The sequence below is a fragment of the Pogona vitticeps genome, chromosome 1 (assembly GCF_051106095.1).
Source record: "Pogona vitticeps strain Pit_001003342236 chromosome 1, PviZW2.1, whole genome shotgun sequence".
Classification (NCBI taxonomy): Eukaryota; Metazoa; Chordata; class Lepidosauria; order Squamata; family Agamidae; genus Pogona; species Pogona vitticeps.
In genome coordinates this window covers 352451591-352473040 of record NC_135783.1, presented here as the reverse complement: position 1 = coordinate 352473040, position 21450 = coordinate 352451591, and the positions used below count along the sequence as shown (strand labels likewise).

The 21450-nt window shown below is 47.6% G+C and overlaps 1 protein-coding gene across 2 annotated transcripts in view; it reads right to left on the bottom strand.

The window, feature by feature from the left end:
- Positions 1-3254: 3254 nt before the first annotated feature.
- The window catches only part of GNG2 (G protein subunit gamma 2), a 52584-nt gene continuing 34388 nt past the window's right edge, over positions 3255-21450 (bottom strand). For both annotated transcript variants that reach the window (XM_020814776.3, XM_078384154.1), the window contains exons 2-4: positions 13327-13404; positions 8585-8747; positions 3255-4146 (exon numbers count right to left, since the gene is read on the bottom strand). In XM_020814776.3, the coding sequence (XP_020670435.1) occupies positions 4018-4146; positions 8585-8671 (216 nt within the window). In that variant the 5' untranslated portion in view covers positions 8672-8747; positions 13327-13404 and the 3' untranslated portion in view covers positions 3255-4017. The remainder of the gene's footprint in view (positions 4147-8584; positions 8748-13326; positions 13405-21450) is intronic.

Sequence of the window (21450 nt, the reverse complement as noted above, 5' to 3'; positions counted from 1 at the left end):
ATTATGCATCTCAATGAGTCCACCCTTTGGTGTCCAAAATAGATTGGAGACTGGGTGGTGGTGGAGGAGGATTGGGTTGAGTTGAGGCTCCCAAGTTACTCCGCTTTCAACCAATCAGACATGATAAAAGTGGACTGCTTGATGGAAACCTAGGAAGCCTTTCTACTTGTGTGCAAAATCAGGGGAAACTCCCATGAGGTTGTATGTTTTCTGTTCTCTTAGCACAGTGGTTCCCAACCTTGGGTCACCCAGATGTTCTTGGACTGCAATTCCCAGAAACCTTCACCACCAGCTGTGCTTGGAATTGCAGTCCAAGAACACCTGAGTGACCCAAGGTTGGGATCCACTATGTTGGTGGATAGCATTGGCCACAGAGCTTGGGCAGCATCTCTACCCAGTTTTTTTTCTTCCTGTAAGTGAAATGCAGGGAATGGCTTATGAATTGCCCCATGTGATGGAGCATGGAGGACTGGCAGCAACAGGGCATCCCAGGCATTGCCAAATGGAGCCACTCCTCTCTTGCGTAGTCAGTAGGGCAGCTAGCCATACCCACAGGGCAAGCATCGGCAACTCATTGCCGAGAGTAAGTTTCCTCCCAGGGTGTCTGAAGTCCATGAATGAGGAAGGACCTGGCCCAAATAATGATAGATGCAACCCAGGAAGACTAGGTTACTGAGTCGGCTTTTGACAGAGGACAAACACCTTGCTGACAAAGGTCCACGTAGTCAAAGCTATGGTTTTTCCAGTAGCAATGTATGGAAGTGAGAGCTGGACCATAAAGAAGGCTGACCACCAAAGAATTAATGCTTTTGAATTGTGGTGCTGGAGGAGACTCTTGAGAATCCCCTGGACTGCAAGGAGAACAAACCTATCCATTTTGAAGGAAATCAAGCCTGAGTGCTCACTGGAAGGACAGATCCTGAAGCTGAGGCTCCAATCCTTTGGCCATCTCAGGAGAAGAGAAGACTCCCTGGAAAAGACCCTGATGTTGGAAAAGTGTGAAGGCAAGAGGAGAAGGCGATGACAGAGGATGAGATGGATGGACAGGATCACCGAAGCAACCAACGTGAATTTGACCCAACAGGAGGCAGTGGAAGACAAGGGCTTGGCGTGCTCTGGTCCATGGGGTCACGAAGAGTCGGACATGACTTAATGACTACACAAACAAAACTCCCTTGCTGGGCTGGCCAGTGCTGGTCACATTCTGTTCACTCTGCACAGGGCATTGAACTTTGCACAGACGATGAGTGTGAGCTTGGTACATCTCTGGGAAATCTCTGAAACTCCCCATGACAATTACTCTTGGCATCTTCTGTGTCCTCCCACTCTCAGAATTAGGTCTTTGGAATCCTCACGGATGTTGGTCTCTTTCACTGAATGGCCCTCGAATCACTTGCTAAGGAAGAATGCTTGCTGAGCTGAAACTCTCATCTCAGAAACCACGCTGAGCTATAAAACGTGAGGTCTTTGGTGGAGGGGCCTGTGAGCTCTCAGGGCTGGGGCCCCATTGGCCAGTCCTGGCCAGTGTCTGCATCTTACAGCAATGACAGATGTTTGCATCTGTTCAAGCTTCCCTCCAGGAAACGCCTCGTGAGATTCAACACAAGGTATCTTAAAAAGCCACGATTTATCTGCTAAAGGCCTTTTCCTAGAAATTTGCCGAGCTTTCACTCCAATGGTTTTCTGAAATGTCCGCTCTAGCTTCAGTGGCCTGTTCTGGATTCTCAGCTGTGGCCGGATTTTGGAATCTGAGTTGGTTTCTCCTAATCGTCGTCAGAGCCCGATTCCCATAATTGTATTTTGCCCACTTATTTGGTTATTTTGCTTGCCCTTTGTGTGTTCATGAAATTTCCCCCAAGAAATAGCGCCGTGCTATGGGAGACCAGTCTACCAAGAGACACTCTTCCCAAGGTTCAAAGATATTGTGGATGTGGGTGTTCTTAGGAGGTGTGTGCTCCTATGTGTCTGAAGCGCTTCCCTAGTGACAACAGGGTGCCTGATATCCCACCAGCCCAGGAGCATAGCTGGTCATGAACCACATGAAACAGTTCTGCTTTCTGCCTATCTAGATGTGGGTGAGTGAGGGGCAGATGCTTCCTCCCCCCAAGCTGCAGGCTGCAATCCACCCATACAAGGAACACAGACAATCCGTTGGATTTGCATCTGCTCTGCAACTGTAGTTAGCTTTGCAGAGATTTGCCATTTCGTGGGATTAAAATTTGCATGGTTGACTGCTGGGTTTTAGGAGTGGGAAAACGGTAACATTTCCAGTTCTGCGATTGCTTTTTAATTCATAACTGCTCTCAAGCCAGATCATAATAAATTCAGATCCTTTAACAAACAACGTCAACCCTTGCAATAACAGAATCGGAATACTGGATAGACCCTCAAACTGGACAACCCTGTGTCTGATCGGCTTTGATCCGGATTCTTGCCTTAAGTAGAGGGTTGGACTTGATGGCCTTAGAGTCCCCCTTCCAACTCCATACAGTAATTCTACAAATAACACCACGGTGCTCTTGGGTCTCCTCTTTCCAAAGGTGAGAGGGTGGAAGGGTGGGGTGGAATAACTGTTTTTCAGAATTGTTGATTACTGTATGAAATACCGTTCTCATCCACCAGCGCTTGTGTGTATGTGTGTGTTTTAAAAAGCACCTTTCACTGGGTGAGTTCACACTAAATAGTGTGGTTGAAGTTAGAATTTATATTCTAAACTCCGTAATCCGTTGAGAGCTGCCTTTGCACCAATCAACTGATAATTAGACTGGGTCACTTCTTTAATCTTTATTTTTATTTGGTTTGATTTTTCTGTTACGTTTTGCTAAAAAAATGGCATTGAGTGTTCTCCCAGGTAAACCCCATTTAGGAATAGGCCGGTCAAGCAGAAATTGAAAGTTGGCCTTTTCAACAAAAGAGGAGCGAATGGTAAGGGGTGGAATTGCCGTTTATTTTCCTGACACACCCCAATCGATTCAGCTCTCCGTTTTGGTGCCCGGGGGCAAAGCCCATTTGCTGTGCCCTAGTTAGGACCTGATGTTGGGAAAGGGTGAGGGCAAGAGAAGGGGACGACAGAGGACGAGATGGATGGACGGTGTCACCGAAGCGACCAAGATGAATTTGACCCAACTCTGGGAGGCAGTGGAAGACAGGAGGGCCTGGCGTGCTCTGGTCCATGGGGTCACGAAGAGTCGGACACGCCTTAACTTAGACTCCCGGGATTCGGGGAACAAAGAGAGTGAGTCAAAACACCGGTCTTCACAACACACATTTTACTTGCAGAACAAAAAACCCCACCAAATACAAATGTTAGAAAACAGTGGCAACTGGTTATATTGTAAGGGATGAACGAGACGGCCCGTGGCCGAAGCTATCACAGACTCTCAGCTAAACCCCAGATCCACACGTGGTCGTGGCTCGCGTCCCTCCCCCTTGCTATGGCACTACGCTAAAATGCTAAATAGGCACAAGACGCCACACGAAGAAACATCAGAACAAGTCTAACCTCTCGCTGCAGTTATTTTACAATTCAACATAAATAAGAGTGACATTCAGGGAAAAGGCAAAACAAAATGGAAGAAGCCCCATAAGGCTATGAACACACACCCCTTTCCATCATCATATGCAGCCTCGCTATGCATCCCCCCTTTTTTAAAATTTTATTTTACCTTTACTGTATTTTTTGAAAAACAACATATAAGGGTTTTGCTTGGCAAGAGCAAAAGTGGAAATTAAATTTACTCTTTTGCACATTTCCCCCCTCCCTTTAGGCAACTCTGCAGATGTCAAGATCTTTAGCCGCCTGACGTTACGTCAACATCATCACCTCATTCTCCCCAAAAAGGCAGAAATTCTCTCTTTCTCTCTTTTTTTTTTGATCATGCACTCCTCTGTAAACTTCCAGGCTGATTTATATATTTTTTTTAATGAGGTGGACTCCGGAAACATGTCCACGTTGCTGAAAAAATCTCTACATCAGTGTCCAGGCCAGCCCAAATTGGAGTCGGGCTCCTGTGCGGTTTACAGAATGGCGCAGAAGAACTTCTTCTCTCTAAACGGGTTTTCTGACGCCGGAACGGGAGTCAACAAGGGGTCTTCCTTGGCATGAGCTTCGCAGTAAGCCATCAGATCTGCAGCTGCTTTGGATACCTGGAAGGAAACAAAGAGACAGAGGGAGAAAGAATAGGTTCTGGATTTTATGTCCCCACCATGGAGCAAGAGTTTCAGAGAGCAAGGAACCCCATGTCCACGGGCTCAGATACCTGCAGTCTTTCAGATAATGTTGACATGCTCCTATAATCATCCCCCATCATTGGCTATGCCCCCCCTGGGAGTGATGGGAGCTGTAATCCAGCGACATCTAGAAGGTTTCACATTTTCCGGCACTAGAGTTTGGAAAACACAAGTATATTCCTTTACACTAAAAAGCCCTAAACGCCTATCTTGTTACTTACTTACTTACTTACTTACTTACTTACTTACTTACTTACTTACTTACTTACTTACTTACTTCATTTATACCCCGCCTATCTGGTCAATTGTGACCACTCTAGGCGGCTTACAACACACACTATAAAAACAATTAGACTATAGCATAGCACATAACATAATTTGCATGAATAAAAAGAAATAAAAAAAAATTCCCCAAAGATGGCAAGAAACAGGGTATATCATAACAGAATAGGAAAGAAAGAATAATTAGGAATTAACTAGAAGGGGGGAAGACCTGCCTAAACATCCATATTTTCACTTGTTTCTTGAAAATACCCAGCAAGGGAGCCGTGCGAATCTCAGGAGGTATTACGAACCTATTCAGGTGTTAACATTTACAAGAGTGGAATATATATACTGGCGCCTGTGGGCGCTCACTAGAGACCTTTCTTGTACATTGTCCCCATGCTATGAAACACAATCGCTTCAAAGTTGTGACCGTTTTCCACTCCGATTTGCTTTAGGAAGGTATGAAGCAGTGTTCAAAAATGCTTCTAAATCCTGAGGATCTATGGTGGTGCCTCGCTAGACAGTGATTCCTATGGGGGAATTTCGCTGGACAATATTTGGTCCCTGCTTTGCAAACCGATTTTTGCTAGACAACGATTTTGACAGCTCCCTCCGCGCTCGCAAAATGGGTGTTTTCAGGACCTAAGCTTCACAAGACAGCTATTTAGACAGCTGATTGGCGGTTCGCAAAGCAGCTTTCCTATGGCTGATCTTCGCTAGATGACGATTCTTCCCCATTGGAAGGCATTAAACAGGTTTCAAGCATTCCAATGGGGAAATGCTTTTCGCTAGACAATGATTTCGCTAAACAGTGATTTCAGTGGAACAGATTATCATAGTCTAGTGAGGCACTACTGTATCAATTATTGTTGTTATGCGTCACTGAGTAGCATCTGACTTAATGCTGCGCTGTGAATTAACAACCTCCGGAGCAAACCCTCGTGAGCAGCTTTGCTCAGGTCTTGCAATGCCAAAGCTCTGTGGCTTCCTTTTATTGAGTCAATTCACATTGTTATTTTTGGTTTTCCTGTTCTGCTGCTGCCTTCCATCACTGCTTCTTTCCAGCAAGGCTTACGTTTATGATTATTATAGCTGTTTTAATGTTTAATTTGTTTTAGCTTGTCTTTAACAATGTTGCTGAGTCACCTCCAGCCCTATTCCTTAGCGGAAAGGAGAGACAGAATGAACAATAATGCACATATAATAAGAACATGTGTCCGGTCTGTGGCCGCCCTCAACTCCAACATCTATCTTTTAAGTCCCGATGATCTGGTTTTCCACAGAAGCAACACCCTTTAAATTCTACCTGTGTTTTCCATGAAACCACTGCTCATTGAAACTATGTCACTGAAGCTATTTGGTCTCCGTAGGCAACCGTAGCCTTGCAGATGTTTTTTGGACTATAAAGCCCATCATCCCACACCACCGGCTGTCCTGGCTGTGGATGTTGGGAACTGTAGTGCAACATCTTAAGGGCTGCACATTGCTCATTCTTGTCTTTGCGAAAGGATGCCCACAGCCACCACAGGGATTTTTTAAAAAATGGGTAGATAACAAATGCCGGATGTGATGCCTTTTTTTTGGGGGGGGGACTACAACTCCCAGAATCCCCAGGGAGCTTTAGTCCCCAAAAAGTAACTTTCCCAATCTCTGGTACAGAGAGTTCCTTATCAGGTAATAAATGATCCTACGGGAAAAATAGTTGCCAAAATTCTGTGAGCAGAGGGTCGTTAGCATGGCTGAATTTTCAGCACCGGAAGTAAACGGATTTTAATATAAACCCGATCGTGATGTTTGGCACAATGGACAGGAAGCTTCTCTCCTCCGCTTGTCAGATCTTTTGCTCTGGGGCTTGGGAGGGAAAAGGAGAGAAGCAACACAACATTTTGACTTGTCCGGACTACAGTATCCATCATCCGTGGGTGGCATGGGCATGCTCACTGGGGGGGGGGGGAATTCTGGAGCTTGTCGTCCAGAAAAATAACACAGTCAAGCTCCGATTACACCTCAGGTGCCTTTCTCACACACCCCACATGTGCCTCCCCTCAAGCCAAGATAATATTTCCACCACCCCCTTTTTCGAAGGGGAGCATGGGTGTTTTTTTTTAACACATCGGGGCCCCTGCTTTTCCACTTCAGCAGCTGAACCCAAGTGGCAAGGAAGATCACCTCCAGTCCTCCTTTCCCATTCTGCCTCTTCTGTTTCTGGTCTCGCTACCCTTGTTTCCTTTAGTCTCCGCTTCCCGGCAGCTGAGACGGGGGTCAGACAAAGCCCACGGATGGGGCTTCGGGTGAGGCGTTGGTGGTGGTGGGCTCTGTTCCTCCGCATCCGAGGAATGCCGTAGAAACGGGGCGAGTCCACCAGCCGTGACGGCCTGATCCACCGGGATGAAGTGAGGCTGTTGTAAGGCTTTCCCTTGCCGGCTTGCCTCCTCTCACCCTGCCTCCTCGAGAGAAGCAGGGCAGCCAGGAGGGCCTGGGAGAACTCGAGAGGAGGTGCCGGATCTGCAGAAACTGCAAGGGAGTGGGGGGAGGGAGCACCCTTGCAATCATCCTGACCTGGAACGAATGTTGCCTCGTAATCCAAAGGGTCCTCCTTTCCCTCCCCCTTGAGGAAGAAGGGAAGAGGATGATGACGCAGCTCCACAATGGCGACAAAATGCTCCAAAATAATTAATGTAGGGTGAGGTTCTCAGAAACAGAAGGAAAATGGGCAGGCATGGAATGGCTAGGAGCCTGCATTCATTCATTCATTCATTCATTCATTCATTCACTCCAGTCCTGGGAAATGTGAACTCCTGAGGAAGCTGGATTACAACTCCCCCCATCCTTGACCACTGGACTTGCTAGTAGGGGCGAATGGGAGCTGTAGCCCGTCCACCAGGTGCCCACATTTCTTAAATCCCGGCATGCGCCAGTTACTGTCTCTCCGGCCTACGGTACAGCACGTTGCGCAGTCTTAAGAAGTATTGACTGCTTAAGTATTTGAGGTCCTATTGGGTCTCCTTTGGAAGATCCGGCACTTAGTTGTCCCTTCTCGCTCATTCCCAAGGAAATTGTAAAGATGTCTGTGATGTGCGGGCTGTGTTTGAAAGTACCCCCCGTTTGAAGGTTGCCTCTTCATCACAGGGGCTCATCCCTTGGGACACACCGCCCAGTGTCCCCGGGCCCCTTGTGAGGCCGAGTCCAGTTTGGGGGGGGGGTGTCTTGCTTTCGTGTAAAAAGCCGATTATCGATGTGCACCGTTTGGCTTAAGCCTCTTGGAGAAGTATGCCGAGCCACACTGGTGGAGGCTTGAGCGAGGGAGCAAGCCATCACGACCGAAACTCGGGCATTGATCGTGAAGCCAGCTAAAGGAGGACCCCCTGCTTCCTGGATTTCCAGCCACGGGGATGTGATCACGGCCGGTATTGCCGTTTGACCAGGGGAAAAAAAATGAAAAAAATCCAGAGGATTTCAGCTGCAAGTCTTCCAAAGCAAGACTGCCCAAACTCAACTCAAATGGAGGATCCTGCCGGCACACTTCGACAAAATGGATTTGAATAAAAACAACTATTTCTGAACTAAAGGGGATGTGACGGAACATCAGCAGTGCCCTGAGCAGGATCCTGGATCTATTTTCTGTGCTAGGTAGGAATTCCAGTTTCTCAACCACAGCACGCAGGGTTCTCCGGCCGGTGCTGATGTGGGGGGAGAGGGGGAAGAGAATTGCAGTCCAATTAAGTCACTTTCCCAGAATCTGTTCTAATTCAGTCCGTCGGAACACCAGGGGGTGGCGAGTTCAAATCTCCCTGGGATTGCCTAGGAGAGAGGCCAGGGAGGTCAACCAGAGCCCGTATGAGTATGGCTGGCTGGAGTATGCCTGTCTTTTCACCTATGCCGTCTTGGTCAAGCAGTGTGGCCCCAGAGCGCCCCCAGGAGGAGGGAATGGGGAACCCCTTCTAAGTACTCGATACGTACAAGATCCTAGGAAAGGCCACCTTCCTTTGAAATTTGAGTTGACAGCACACGACATGACTGGCTAACTTTTCCGTCCGAAAGATGCCAGTTGGAGCTAAGAACGAACAAAAAGAGGGCTTCTTTTTACCTTTATTCTGTCAATATTGGCCTCCATTTTGAGCTGTTCTACCAGTTTCCTCGCTTGGGCTATGCTGGTGGTATTGTTGCTGGCCATCACGTGCCTCCCGCGTGTCCGTGTGTTTCTGAATTGGCTGGTTGGCCGGTGGTCTTTTTCTGCCTGTTGAAGCCCCCTGCCAAAGACAAGAGAAATCAATGAAGGGGGATCCGTTAGAGGACGAATAAACTGTTTGCAAACTTCACTGGAGGGACAGGGAATCTAATAAGGGAAATGGAGGGGGGCAGAAGATCATAAGGATGCAAAAAAACCAAAAAACCACAGTTTGGTTTTTCACCTACAAAGAGAGATATAGTTGCGGCACATCATTTTTAAAAAAGGGAAATCTGAGCTGGTTCAGAGCAGACCACCAGCCTGAAAACAGGATTATTTCATAACGTCTGTTGTACCCCACCCTGACGTCATTTGAGAAAGGGCAGGATACGGGTACTGTAAATAAATTGATTAAATATAAAATGAGATGGGTTGGTGTTTTCGGGACAACAGGACAACTGGACCACACAACAGGCTGGGGCAGTTCATGGACTGAGCGGTGATGGGGAGCATCACATCACAATGTTGTTTGGGAGGTGGGAGGGAGGAATGAGCCAACCCTGCATCTAGGGCTACAGCAATAAAAAAACTGTAATGTTTCTCCTTTTTTTCTTGTTGCCACATTCCCTCGAACACATGGAGAGTATTGCACCTTATATGACAGCAGCTTCAAGGGACAGGAGCTTGGGGGGAGGTGTACAATGGAGGTAGGAGGCGCCTGATGCCAAGTGATTGGGGGATTCTGGGAGTCGTAGTCCCAAAAATGTGACTTGTGAGATGATGATGATGAGTATTTAAGGAGTCTAGGTGCCTTTCAAAGGGGACACGACATATTCCTGGAGGAAAAGTCCATCGCAGGTGACCAGCCATGATTGGGATGTACAGTCTCCAGACTTAGAAGGTCTCTCCAAAGGCCAGATGAAGGGGAGGGGGATCAGGAGACAGGTCTCTCGTGATCTCTCATGTGCTCCTCAAGGCATCTGGTGGGGTCATTGTTGAGATACAGGGAGCTGGACTAGAGGGGCCCTTGGCCTGATCCAGCACAGGGCTCTTCTTCTTAGGTTCTTATGTTCTTAAGTCAATTTGCTGTTGAAGTTGATATCCCCACCTTTCCCTTGATATTAATGTGGGGTTTTTCAAATGTGGTGTTTTTTTTGGGGGGGTGTCCTTTGGATGTTCACCCCTCCCAAAAGAGCTGGAAAGTAGACAGACACTTGGCTTATAAACTTTATAATACAACGTTTTCCCTGCATGTTGCTCTATCTATTCAAGAGGGAGGTTGCTCACAATGCCTTTTTTTCCCTCCCATTGTGTGGAGCTGGTCCAAGATCCAACCGTTGTTAACAGGATCAGTACCCGCAGAGAGGTCCATGGAAGCTGGGTTCTCCCTCTTTCCCCTGGACTCAGTCATCCGTCAAAGCCACCAAGACTGTTTCAAGACCCGAAGCCGGACTCCCATAGGCCACATCTATAGCTTCCAAAAACGTTGGAAGCTGCCCAGCCAACATGCCGAGGCACCTTGCTCCCCCAAAAGCGGAAGATTAGCCCCATGGGTGGGTAGTTTCCCCGTCCGTCCGGGCTCAGGAAGGACCTCTTTGGGAGAGGAAATCCCAAACACAATACAAAATTTGCTGGCTTCTGGATCCACCCCATCAAGCCCCCTTGTCAGCTACCAACAGCAAGGGTCAAGGGGCTTATGTGGGGTGGTGGGGAGGACTCACTCTGCGCCATGACTCTGTTGTCATTCTTCAGCCCTCAAAAGCGATTCCAAGAAGCCTGCACAAGACAGGCGCACGGAAACCCCCTCCCCAAGACGCTGGGCCATCTGGGGTGTCAAGTCGTAAGTGAAATGTAAGTGCCTTTCCCTCCCAAGGGCCGTGACAAATGGATCACAGTTCTGCACAAGAGCTCAGCTAGCTTGTCATCACTCAGGACAACTTGGAGGGGGAGAGCAGGTCAAAGAGGGAACAGCAGAGGCAGAACAAGACCTTTCTGCCTTCCTCGCTGCGTCACAGAAGGCGGCAACGAGGCGTTCTTGCTATTTTTCGACCCCGCTTGATTTGTGACTGAGCTGCCCCCACCCCAGCTGCCTTCTGGCTTGTTCCATCATCCCCCCCCCCACCGACCTTCTGCAAATCGGAAGAGTTCCAAACCTCCGCCGAGCCGGAGTTAGGGTGCTGGGATGTGGATTTATCAATATCGTGTTTTCCACCTTCACCGTCTACAGGGAGACCAACCCCATCCGCTGGGAAATCGACCAAGAGCGTTTGGGAACCCTTAGGATTCCCTAAGTCTCTAGGGGCAGACCAGCTCAATGGGTCCCCCAACCCAGCCGGCACCACCAAGTCCAGCCTCGTGAGGAAATGAGGTGGTCAAGGCAATGCAGAAGCCACCGCCACACCCACACCCACTCAACGTCAAAAGCCAGGTCTAAAATATGATCTACCACACATGGTAGATCAAGGACGCATGGAAACAGTGCGTTATTGGTATCCTGAGGTCCTCCTGAAAGTGCAATCCGGGGTTATCCAACAGCACCCCAGATACAGTGGTGCCTCGCAAGACAAATGCCTCGCAGGACAAAAAATTTTCAAGACAAATGGTTTTGGCATTGGGGTTGATGACTCGCAACACAAATGTTCCTATGGCTGTGCTTGGCAAGAAGTATGTTTCCCGGTTTTTGGTTCCTGCCTCATGTTTGCTGATTTTTAAATGTTTTTCTAGGATGTTTAAAAAGTTTATTGAAATTTTTTTTAAATCATCTGCACAATATGTATGGCTTTAAAGAGCACTTAATAAACCCTTTGTAAACCAAATGTGACTTTGTTCTGACTTTTTTTTTTTGCCCATACATTCCTATATTTCGCAAGACAATTTTTTCGCAAGGCAACATTAACCGCAGAATGAATTAAATTCGTCTTGCGAGGCACCACTGTAGTGGGTTCTCCAGCAGCGAGCCTGTTCTGTCACTTTGGCCCAGTGCAAGGTTTAAAAAAAAATGTCAAAACTGGGGACACGGAGAAAGGAAGATCGAAGCCTTCTGGATGGAAGCAACTGCTCCCTGCAGGGCCCTCCAATCTGGATTGATGCTGAGCCCAAGCAGAAGACTCTTAAGACAGATCCACCCTACTCTGGTCATGGACGCAGGTCTCGTTAATATACACACCGGGGCCCCTCGTTCAGCTACAGTCATGCCAGGGGTGGTGGTGGGTGGTTTGTGGTGGACCAACCTGGCGTTCATCTGCAGCACCAACCGGGCAGAGGGCAGACCCAGGTTTTGGGCAACCCAGGTTTTGGGGGAAAATTTCTCCCAAGACTTTCAGGTGCCCCCCCCGTCTCATCTGGAGGGCCCATTCTCCAGCCCTAATAAGGGCCCTTTGTCGCCCTCCCCTCCGAGTCAACCAGGCCCCTGCCAAGGTGTTGTGTACTATAGGCAGAATGAGAACGAAGAAAATTGCAGCAGGGACTGGAGGCCATGGAGGTGGGTCATTTCTTTTTTTTTTGCAGCTTTAAATCATCCTCCACCCCATTTTGCTACTCCTGAGGGCTTCCTAGGGTGAAGGGGATCCCTGGGGATCCCCAGAACCTCGCTGGGATGGTAGCAGCAGAAGAGGAAGCTTTCAATTCCCGTGAAGGAGCTGCGGCGGGGCCATGGCGGATGATATCATCAGAGCTGTGCTGCCTGACTTGTGCAACAGGATTCCAGCCAGGAAATAACAATACGAAAAAGCTATTAAATGTGACAACTCTTAAATGTTGCATTTTAAAAAATACAGCGTATTATAATAAAACCTCTTCCATGGCAGCCCGTTGCGTACTAAAAGCCTGCCTGAACTGAATCGTTTTTCTTTGCCTGTGGATGAAATATCACCAAGGAGGGGCCCCAGAGTTGGCTTCTTGTAAAAAGGAGTTGCTTAGACTGGGATAAACCACTGAGAAGGTCTTGTTCATGGGTCCTCAGCCGGTGCGGCTGTGAGGTAGAACTATGTTTTGACGGTCTCCTACTAGCCCCTGACCCCCAGCAGTTCTTATTTTTTTAAATGGTATTTCTGCTGTGGGTTAAGCCACAGAAGCCTCTGTGCTGCAAGGTCCAGCAATCATAAGATCGAATCCACATGACGGAGGGAGCTCCCGTCGCTCGTCCCAGCTCCTGCCAACCTAGCAGTTCGAAAGCATGTAAAAATGCAAGTCGATAAATAGGGACCACCTCGGTGGGAAGGTCACAGCATTCCGTGTCTAGTCGCACTGGCCACGTGACCACGGAAACTGTCTTCGGACAAATGCTGGCTCTACGGCTTGGATACAGGGATGAGCACCGCGCCCTAGAGGACATGACTGGACTAAATGTCAAGGGGAACCTTTACCTTTACCGTATCTATTTCTGAACCATGCGAAGGTGCAGAGGGTGGTGTCTGTTTTTGTTTTAAAGTGCCCCTCCCATGTTTGGAAGGAAAAGGTAAAGGATGAGCGTTGTGAAGCATCATTGTGACCTTCCAAGTGGTAGAGGGTGTTGGCCATCCGGGTTGCCCACTTCTCTGGAGGTTGCTCCTCTCTGCCTTAGAGAGCAGAGAACAACCGAAATAACTCAGGTAATTCTAATTTGTGAGTACTTAGAAAATAACATGGGTGATTACTATAAGCCACGAATGGGGGCCACTCACCTAAAGCCAACCCCAGGCAGCGTCCGGCGATGCTCAGCCCAAACTCAGCGGCCGTTCACAGGAAGAAGAACCGGGGCCCTGAACAGCCAACGAGAAGAGAAAAGAAAAGCATGAGATGTGTCTTTTTGTCAGTTTGTGGAGGTAAAGGAAATGCCCATCTTCAAGAAATATACGTATAAGGGTGCACCATGAAGCCATATTGTCCTTCCATCAGAGTTCACCGTCCAGGCGTTAAGGCGCCTGGTTGCGCTGTGAGGACTGTCAGAAAGACCAGGAGTAGCCGTGAGAAAAACGGTCTGAATATATCATCTGGAAACCTGATCAAACCTACCTTGACCATCCTTCTTAAGCAGACAGGGCCAGAAGCTGTCATTTTAGAAGGACAAGGAGCAAGCCGTTTATGGCTTGCAGGCCATAAGACCTGACCATGACTCACCAGGTTTTTTACCACATGCTATGGAAACAACAGCATGAACATCTCAAAAATGGAACAAGAGTTGCAGAACATTCCATAAGCTATTCTGCCTGAATAGCAACATGGCAGGCAGGGACATCGTGGACTTGAGCTTGACGGATGTTTAGCTACTGTGTGATGGGCTCCAAAATACAGTGGTGCCTTGCTTAATGATTGCCTCGTTAAACGACGAAACCGCTATATTCCCTGCTTCGGGAACTGATTCTTTGCATTACGATGTTTTTAAAACAGCTGATTGGAGGCTTCAAAATGGCCACCTGGTGTGTAAAATGGCTCCCCGCTGTTTTTGGACGGATTCCTCGCTATACAGGCACCGAAAATGGCCGCCCCTATGGAGGATCTTCGCTGGACGGTGAGTTTTTCAGCCCAGTGGAATGCACTGAACAGGTTTTCAATGTGTTTCAATGGGCTTTTTTATTTTGCTTAACGAGGATTTCGCTCTACAGCAATTTCGCTAGAACGGATTATCCTCGTTAAGCGAGGCACCATTGTATGTTCTAGGGACTGCAAACTTGCAAAGAAGGCTTTTTGAAAGGCACGAATTCCTCCTGGATAAGGAATACCGGCTCTTTCCCATCTCTGAAGCCAGGGAGCCATCGTATCATGAAATGAGACGCTTCTCACTCTCCCACATGATACATTTTAGGAGCCGGTCATTCTCGACTATCCTGAATTAAATACTTTGCTTTTGTGACTCTTTAGAGAATGCACATCCTTTCCCTTTCCGAAACAAAGACACCGGAAGCGGCCTAGAAAACATGATCATGCACAGCACGTTAAAAGTCACAAACGCGAAAACCGAAAGATCCCCAAGGATCCCTTTTGGGTTGAAGCAAATGAAATAAAACAAAAGCCACTGCAAGCCAGGGACCTCGGTGAGCCCAGGGGAAAAAAAAGAGAGAGTCACTTCCAGTTTACACAACTTTAAAACAGGATTAGATAAATTCGTAGGGGTTCTTCAGATCATTCGGCCACTTTGGCTGCCTGCACACATTGTTGGGAAGCATGACAGAGCGTTTGCCGTTGTTCTCATGTCCTGCCGGTGCACTTCCTGTTGTGGCCTGGGGTTATGCCACGATGCGAGATGAAAGGAGCCTTTGGCCTCATCTAGCAGGGTTCTTATTTTCTTACACAGTTTTGTTACTGCCGGTGTCAACAGGGGAAGAAGTCTCAGAGTTCCAGGCGGGCAGATTTGAGGAATCTTCCCAACATGGTGGCTACGATCCTTTCAAAATATCTGTGCACACAACTGTGACACACAAAAGCAGTTGCAGCACTGACTGGGTGTGCCCTGGAGCCTGCCAGCAACCACAGCCGTTTCTCTTAGAGCCCGCATGACTGTTTTGCTGTACTCTCACTCTTACATCCGAGGAAGCAGTCCCGTTCCACAAAAGCTCACATTAAAAATATAGCCGTTTTCAAGGTGCTACAATGTCTTCACTTTATTATTATTATTATGCTTTGCTTTTGTTTTGTTTTATGTTTCTTGTTGATAGTGTTATGTGTGCTCTTAAGTAGCCCCAAAACAAGTTCTGTACACAAACAATAACATGGGCGCGTACAACGAATTGTATCCTCCTGGGACATCTATCTTACACGCATTTCCTATCAAACTCACCAATTCTGAATCCTTTCATTCTCTCCCTGTGTTTGCAATATGTTTTCTAGCCGTGTGCAGGTTTATAGTTTCTTGGGCTACAGTTCCCAGAATCCTCCAGACACCAATGGTAGAATCCTAGAATCATGAAGCTGGAAGGGGCCTCTAAGGCCATCCAGTCCAACCCCCTGCTCAAGGCAGGAACACAAATCAAAGGAGATCTGCCAGGGGAGTTGTCTAAATTTCTCTTCAAGGCCTCCAGGGTTGGAGCGCTCACCAGCAACCTCCAAGGTCATTGGTTCCGTTGTTGTACTGCTCTATCAGTTAGGAAGTTTTTCCTGATATTTAGCATAAATTTGGCTTCCTTTAACTTGAGCCCATGGTTGCGTGTCCTGCACTCTGGGATGATGGAGAACAGATCTTGCCCTTCCTCTGTAGGGCTGCCTTTCAACTATTTGAAAACTGCTATCCCATCTCCCCTCAGCCTTCTTTTTCTCAAGGCTCAACATGCCACGATCTTTCTGTCGTTCCTCCTGATCATCCTTCGTGCCCTCTACTGAATTTCTTCCGATTTGTCAACATCTGTCTTGAGGTGCGGTGTCCAGAACGGGACACAATAGCCAAAGTGAGGCCTAACTGCTGCCAAATAGAGGGGAACTAGTACCTCACGGGATTTGGAGACTATCCTTTTTTTCCTAACGTAGCCTAAAACAGCCTTTGCCTTTTTTGCAGCAGCATCACACTGTGGGCTCATCTTCAGCTTGTAGTCCAAGAAACCACAGACCTGCACATTTCTCCTATTTGCAGTTTTGAGACCTCAGCAATGACGAACTGAGGCAGCCCTTCTCCAACCTGGTTTCCCCCCCACCCCACCCCAGCTATTAAATTTCCTATACCCTCCAGCTAAGAATCACGGGAGTTGTCATTGAAGAGGTGCAAAAGTCCTCAGGCTGGAAAAGGCTGATGGGGAAATCCTTAAAGCTTTGCTCCTGGGCCTTAGAACTGAGCTGACCTTTGAAGGCCAGAAGCCTACCGATGTTTGTGGAAGGTTTGTGGAAAGTGGTCATAACTCCCTGAGGACATCCATGGGTAGACTTGGGCTGTGCAGTCAGGGGTGTCTCGGGGGGGGGGCGTGATCTGGACCTGTCTTGTCAATGAGGTGCAATCAGCCATGGCACGTTCTGCAGACTTTACTCAACAGAGCAGTCCGATGAGGGCCAGATTCTTAGAAAAAAAGTACAATCTTAGGGGTGAAGGGACTTCATGAGAAAGTCCAAGCTATCTTCTTGTGGCTTTGGCGCAGACACGGATGAAACGAACCCCACAGGCCACACAGTTGACTTTTGTTCCTGAAAAAGGGCTCTTTCTGGCCAAAAATAGGTCCCCGGGGGTAGGTAAAGTTATATTTAGAAGGCATGTTTCAGTGCCCTGAGGCACATTGCTATTTTCTTCAGGGTTCCAGCTCTTCATAGCCTGTTCAGTAGTAAATCACCTCCAAAATACTTTGCATTATAGCAGAGTTAGGTTGCAACCATATCTTATTCTTGGAAACATGTGTTTCCCATCCAGCTCCTGTAAAAATCACAGACAGGTGCAGAGAGAATAGGGAATTTGGGGCCTGTGGGGGGTTGATGTCCTAGTTGTTCTGACTCAGAAACTTGTGGGGTTTCAGCCCTGCAAGCCATGACTTCACTACACCATTTTTTCAACACACCTGCTCTTGGACATGGAACACAACCAGCTGTTCTAGCGCAGGGGTCCCCAGCCCCCGGTCCGCGGCCCGGTGCCGGTCCGTGGGCTTCCTTGAACTGGGCTGCAGACACGAAACTCCGGCACCCTGCACGCATGCACGGTGAGCGTGTCGTGCTCGCGGGTGGGCATGCTGCACTCGCAGGTGGGTGCATCCACACCTCAATTAAAGATCTAGGAACGCTGACCCCTGTTCATCTGGTCACACCACACCACTGTCAGTTTCCTACAGCAGTGAAGGAAGCACGGGGTGTGTGTATGTGCAACAGATCACACTGATGGTCCAGATGGGCCTCTGAAGGCTGGTGTAAGCAAGCCCACTTGGGACATTGAGATCCCTCTCCATATCCCGGGATTCCCCAGGGTGGAGGGAGCACCTGGTGGGCGTCACTTAGCAGTGTAGGCATACTTTTCACATAGAGGGCAACAAATGTGGAGGCATGCTAGACATTAGCCCAGGACATTACCTTTTAAGGAACTCATTCAGTTCATTACTTCCTGGCAAATAGGATGCCGTTGCTGTTACCAGTGCTCTAGCCACTTAGGTAATCCACTGCATTGTGCACTACAAACACATTGCATTGTTATTACCAACAATGGCTTGGTATTACTCATTACTTGGAAGTGCTCTTCCTCATTTTTATCAATCACCTGGCTGAGGAGGGGCAGGGAATGCTTATCAGATTTGTGGATGACACAGAACTGGGAATAGCGAACGCCTTGGAAAACAGAATCAAAATTCAGAGAGATCTTGATACGCTTGAACACTGGGCTGAAAACAGCAGAATGAAATTGAACAGGGATACGTGCCAAGTTCTACACCTAGGGGGCAAAAGCACACTTAAATGCACAGTTACAGGATCGGGGACACTTGGCTCAGTATTACTACGAGTGAGCAGGATCTTGGCATTGTTGTAGATCAGAAGCTGAATAGGAGCCAGCAATGCAATGCAGCTGCAAAAAAAGCAAATGCTATTTTAGGATGCAGTAACAGATCCTGTGAAGTACTAGTTCCCCTCTATTTGGCACTGGTAAGGCCTCATTTAGAGTACTATGTCCAGTTCTGGATAGCGGGCTTGAAGAAAGACGCTGACAAATTGGAACAAGTGCAGAGGAGGGCAAGAAGGATGATGGGGGCTGGAAACCAAAGCGCTAGGGGAAAAGACTGGGGGAAAAAACTGGGTATATTTAGTCTCGAGAAAAGAAGACTGAATGGAGATAGGATAGCACTCTTGAAATATGTGAAAGGTAGTTCTACAGGGGAGTAGCAGGATCTGTTCTCGATCATCCCAGAGTGCAGGGCATGTCTTAATGGGCTCAATGTAAAAGAAGCCAATTTTCAGCTGAATATCAGGAACTTTTTGTAAGAAGGGGACTTCTTAACAGTTAGAGCAGAGTGACAATGGAACCAATGACTTTGGGAGGTGACGAGCAGTGTGAGAGGTATGTAAGAGAAATTTGCACAGCCATCTATCAGATCTGCTTTGACTTCGATTCTTGCAACTATTCAGCCCATTTGAATCACTTGAATTTACAGAGGAGTTGACTCACAGAATCTCCATTGATTCAGTGAGGCTACTCTAGTGCAAGTTGCTATGTGAAAAAACAGGATTTGGGCTAATGATTACATTGCAGCAGGTGGAATCCTGTTTGTGGACCTAAGCTGCATAAGGCTCATAACATCATCAACTGCAGTGATGTTTTTTTTTTCCCAGAAGTAAATAACGTCTGATCTTCCATTATTCCAAACCTCCGGTGGAATCAGAGGGACATCAATCCACATTGTCATGGGAAAGTCATTGGGGGCCGTGGGGCAGGAGGAGACTTTATTTTCTATAAAGTCATCTTGGTGAAAGTGATTTTCAGAAATTAAAGACTTCTCTTCCCCTCCCCATTCCCATCATTAAAGGGGATTCTGTAGAAGCCTTAGGCTTTAAAAACTTTTTGGAAATTAAAACAAATCTCTTCCCTGATTTTTTTAAATTTCCAAAAAAAAAAAATCACCACAAAAAGGATTTCAGCCAGTTACTATTACTCATTACAATTTAAAGTAACACAAGCAATTACTAGTTACATTACTTGTTACCCACAAGTAGCTAGATAACTTGTAACTAGTTACTCCCAAGTCTCTGTACCGGGTGATATTGATTTGTGGGAAATTCCACTCAGGAAGTCCTTCTTCAAGCCATGTGACCATCACATTTCCTGAAACAACACGATAGCCACCAACTTAAATAGCTTTGAAAAAGGAAGTATTTACAAAGAGCACAGGATTTCTCGGTAGCTATTTATAATGATCTTGAAATAGGACCTCCATATTTGCAGGCCTCTGATCATCACCAGAGAGAGAGAGAGAGAGAACACACTTTGAGCCTGTCCATATTGTGAAATCTGGTGGGATCCAGCCAGCACTTAGAAGGTCCTTATCTTCCATACCATTGTGTTTTTAACTCAAGCCCTGGCCTGGGAAAGCAGAACAAAGAGCTATTTTGTATGTCAATGGATCCTCCCAAAAAGAGTGCATGCTCTTGCCCAGGGGCCAGAGAGATGCGGGCCAGCTCTTAAAGGGGGAGGATGGATCCTTTTAAGGAGAAACACAAGCGGACAAGGGCCTTTTTTCCCCCTGGGCCAAACAGTGCTATCAAGGAATCCTGGATCATAACAGTATGCCAGTGTGGACACCGGCTGTTTTCTTGGTTGCTTCTCAGCGGCCTCATCTTCCCAAGGCGGAGGCGGCCTCTCCTGCGAAATGAATGAAGCTCCAGCTTCCGAGGCTTTAATCCCGGAGGAACCCCAGAAGTGATTTTAATCCATTAAAAAAAGAGTGGTGTTCTGGATCCTTTTAAGGAGAAAGGAAGGGTAAAAATATTATAAGTAAGTAAGTAACTAAGTAATTAAGTAAATAAATGAAGTGGTTAACCAGACCTTGTTGCTGATTGGGAAAGGGCCCCCATAAAATTTAAAGCTTCAGCAGCTCAAAAATGTAGGTCCACCACTGCCCCACGGCATATGTTCATCTTAGCTTCTCCCCCATGCGGACCCTCCAGATACGTCGGCCTTCTGTTTAATCCAAGATCGGAGTCTGACTCAACTCAATCCTATTTCTTATTTTATTTTATTTTGCGGAAAGGCACATTTCACTCCTTCCTGTCAGGAGCACAGAAAACGAGGAGTGGCTTGCTAGAATTCCCGTAAGATCTTTTTAATGGGAAGAAGAGAACGAGGGTGTGTGTGTGTGTGTGTAAAAAGCCACACCACCCAGGAATTGGGAGAGGGGCCAGCAAGAAGCCCGTTTCCATGGAGACAGCCTCATTAGCCTGCCCACGTAGGAGATGATGCCGTTTGACATCAGGAGTGGCAGAGGGAGAGAGGAGTGGGTTTCACAAGGGCTGGTGTGCGAGGGCAAGAAAAAAAAAAGCCCCTCTGTCGATACTGTACAAATCCACATATGCACGGCTGGGCACGGAAGCGCCCCCCCATCCCTTCTCTCTGAAGCAAAGAAGATCATTGTAACCGGGATGACCTCGCCATCCAAGAAATGTGGGAGCATGGCGCATTTTTTGGACGCCACAGAATTTCAGATCTTTAAAGACCAAAGGTTGAGGGAAAGGGGAGGAAAGTGCCCGCCCTACAAGGAAAAGCAACACGCAGGGCAAAAAAGCAGATCAAGGAGAGATGGGCCGCTCTGCCGAAGCAAATGTGAGGAAACTGAGGCTGTCCTCCTTGGGAGGCATCGTGCGAAAGCAAGGCTCTCTGGAGACAGCAATGATGCTGGGAGCAGGGGAAACTCACAGGAGAAGAGGAAGACCTAATAGCAGACAGATGGACTCAGCGAAGGAAGCCATGGCCCACAGCCTGCCAAAGCCGAGCATGGTTGTTGATGGTAGGAGTATGGGGAGGTTTAATAATCCACAGGATTGCTGTAAGTCAGAAATAGGAACAAGGCTGAAGCCGATCAAAGTGGGGTTGGGCTGATGTATTCATCATCATCATCATCATCATCATCATCATCATCATCATCATCATCATCATCATCATGATGCGCTGTCGAGCCAATTCTGACATATGCTAACCCTTTCTGGGCTTTCCAGGTAGAGCTAACTCCGACATGTATTACCCTTCCCTTCCTCTAGGGGCACTCTGGGACTGTACAGCTTGCCCAAGGCTACCCAGGCTGGCTCTTCTTCCAGGAACCAAGCTCTCAACCTCTGGCTCAGCAACCAGACACTTAAACCACTGAGTTACTCTTTTTATTAAAAAGTCCCAAACATATACAAATGCCCCCAAATCACCCACGACTAAT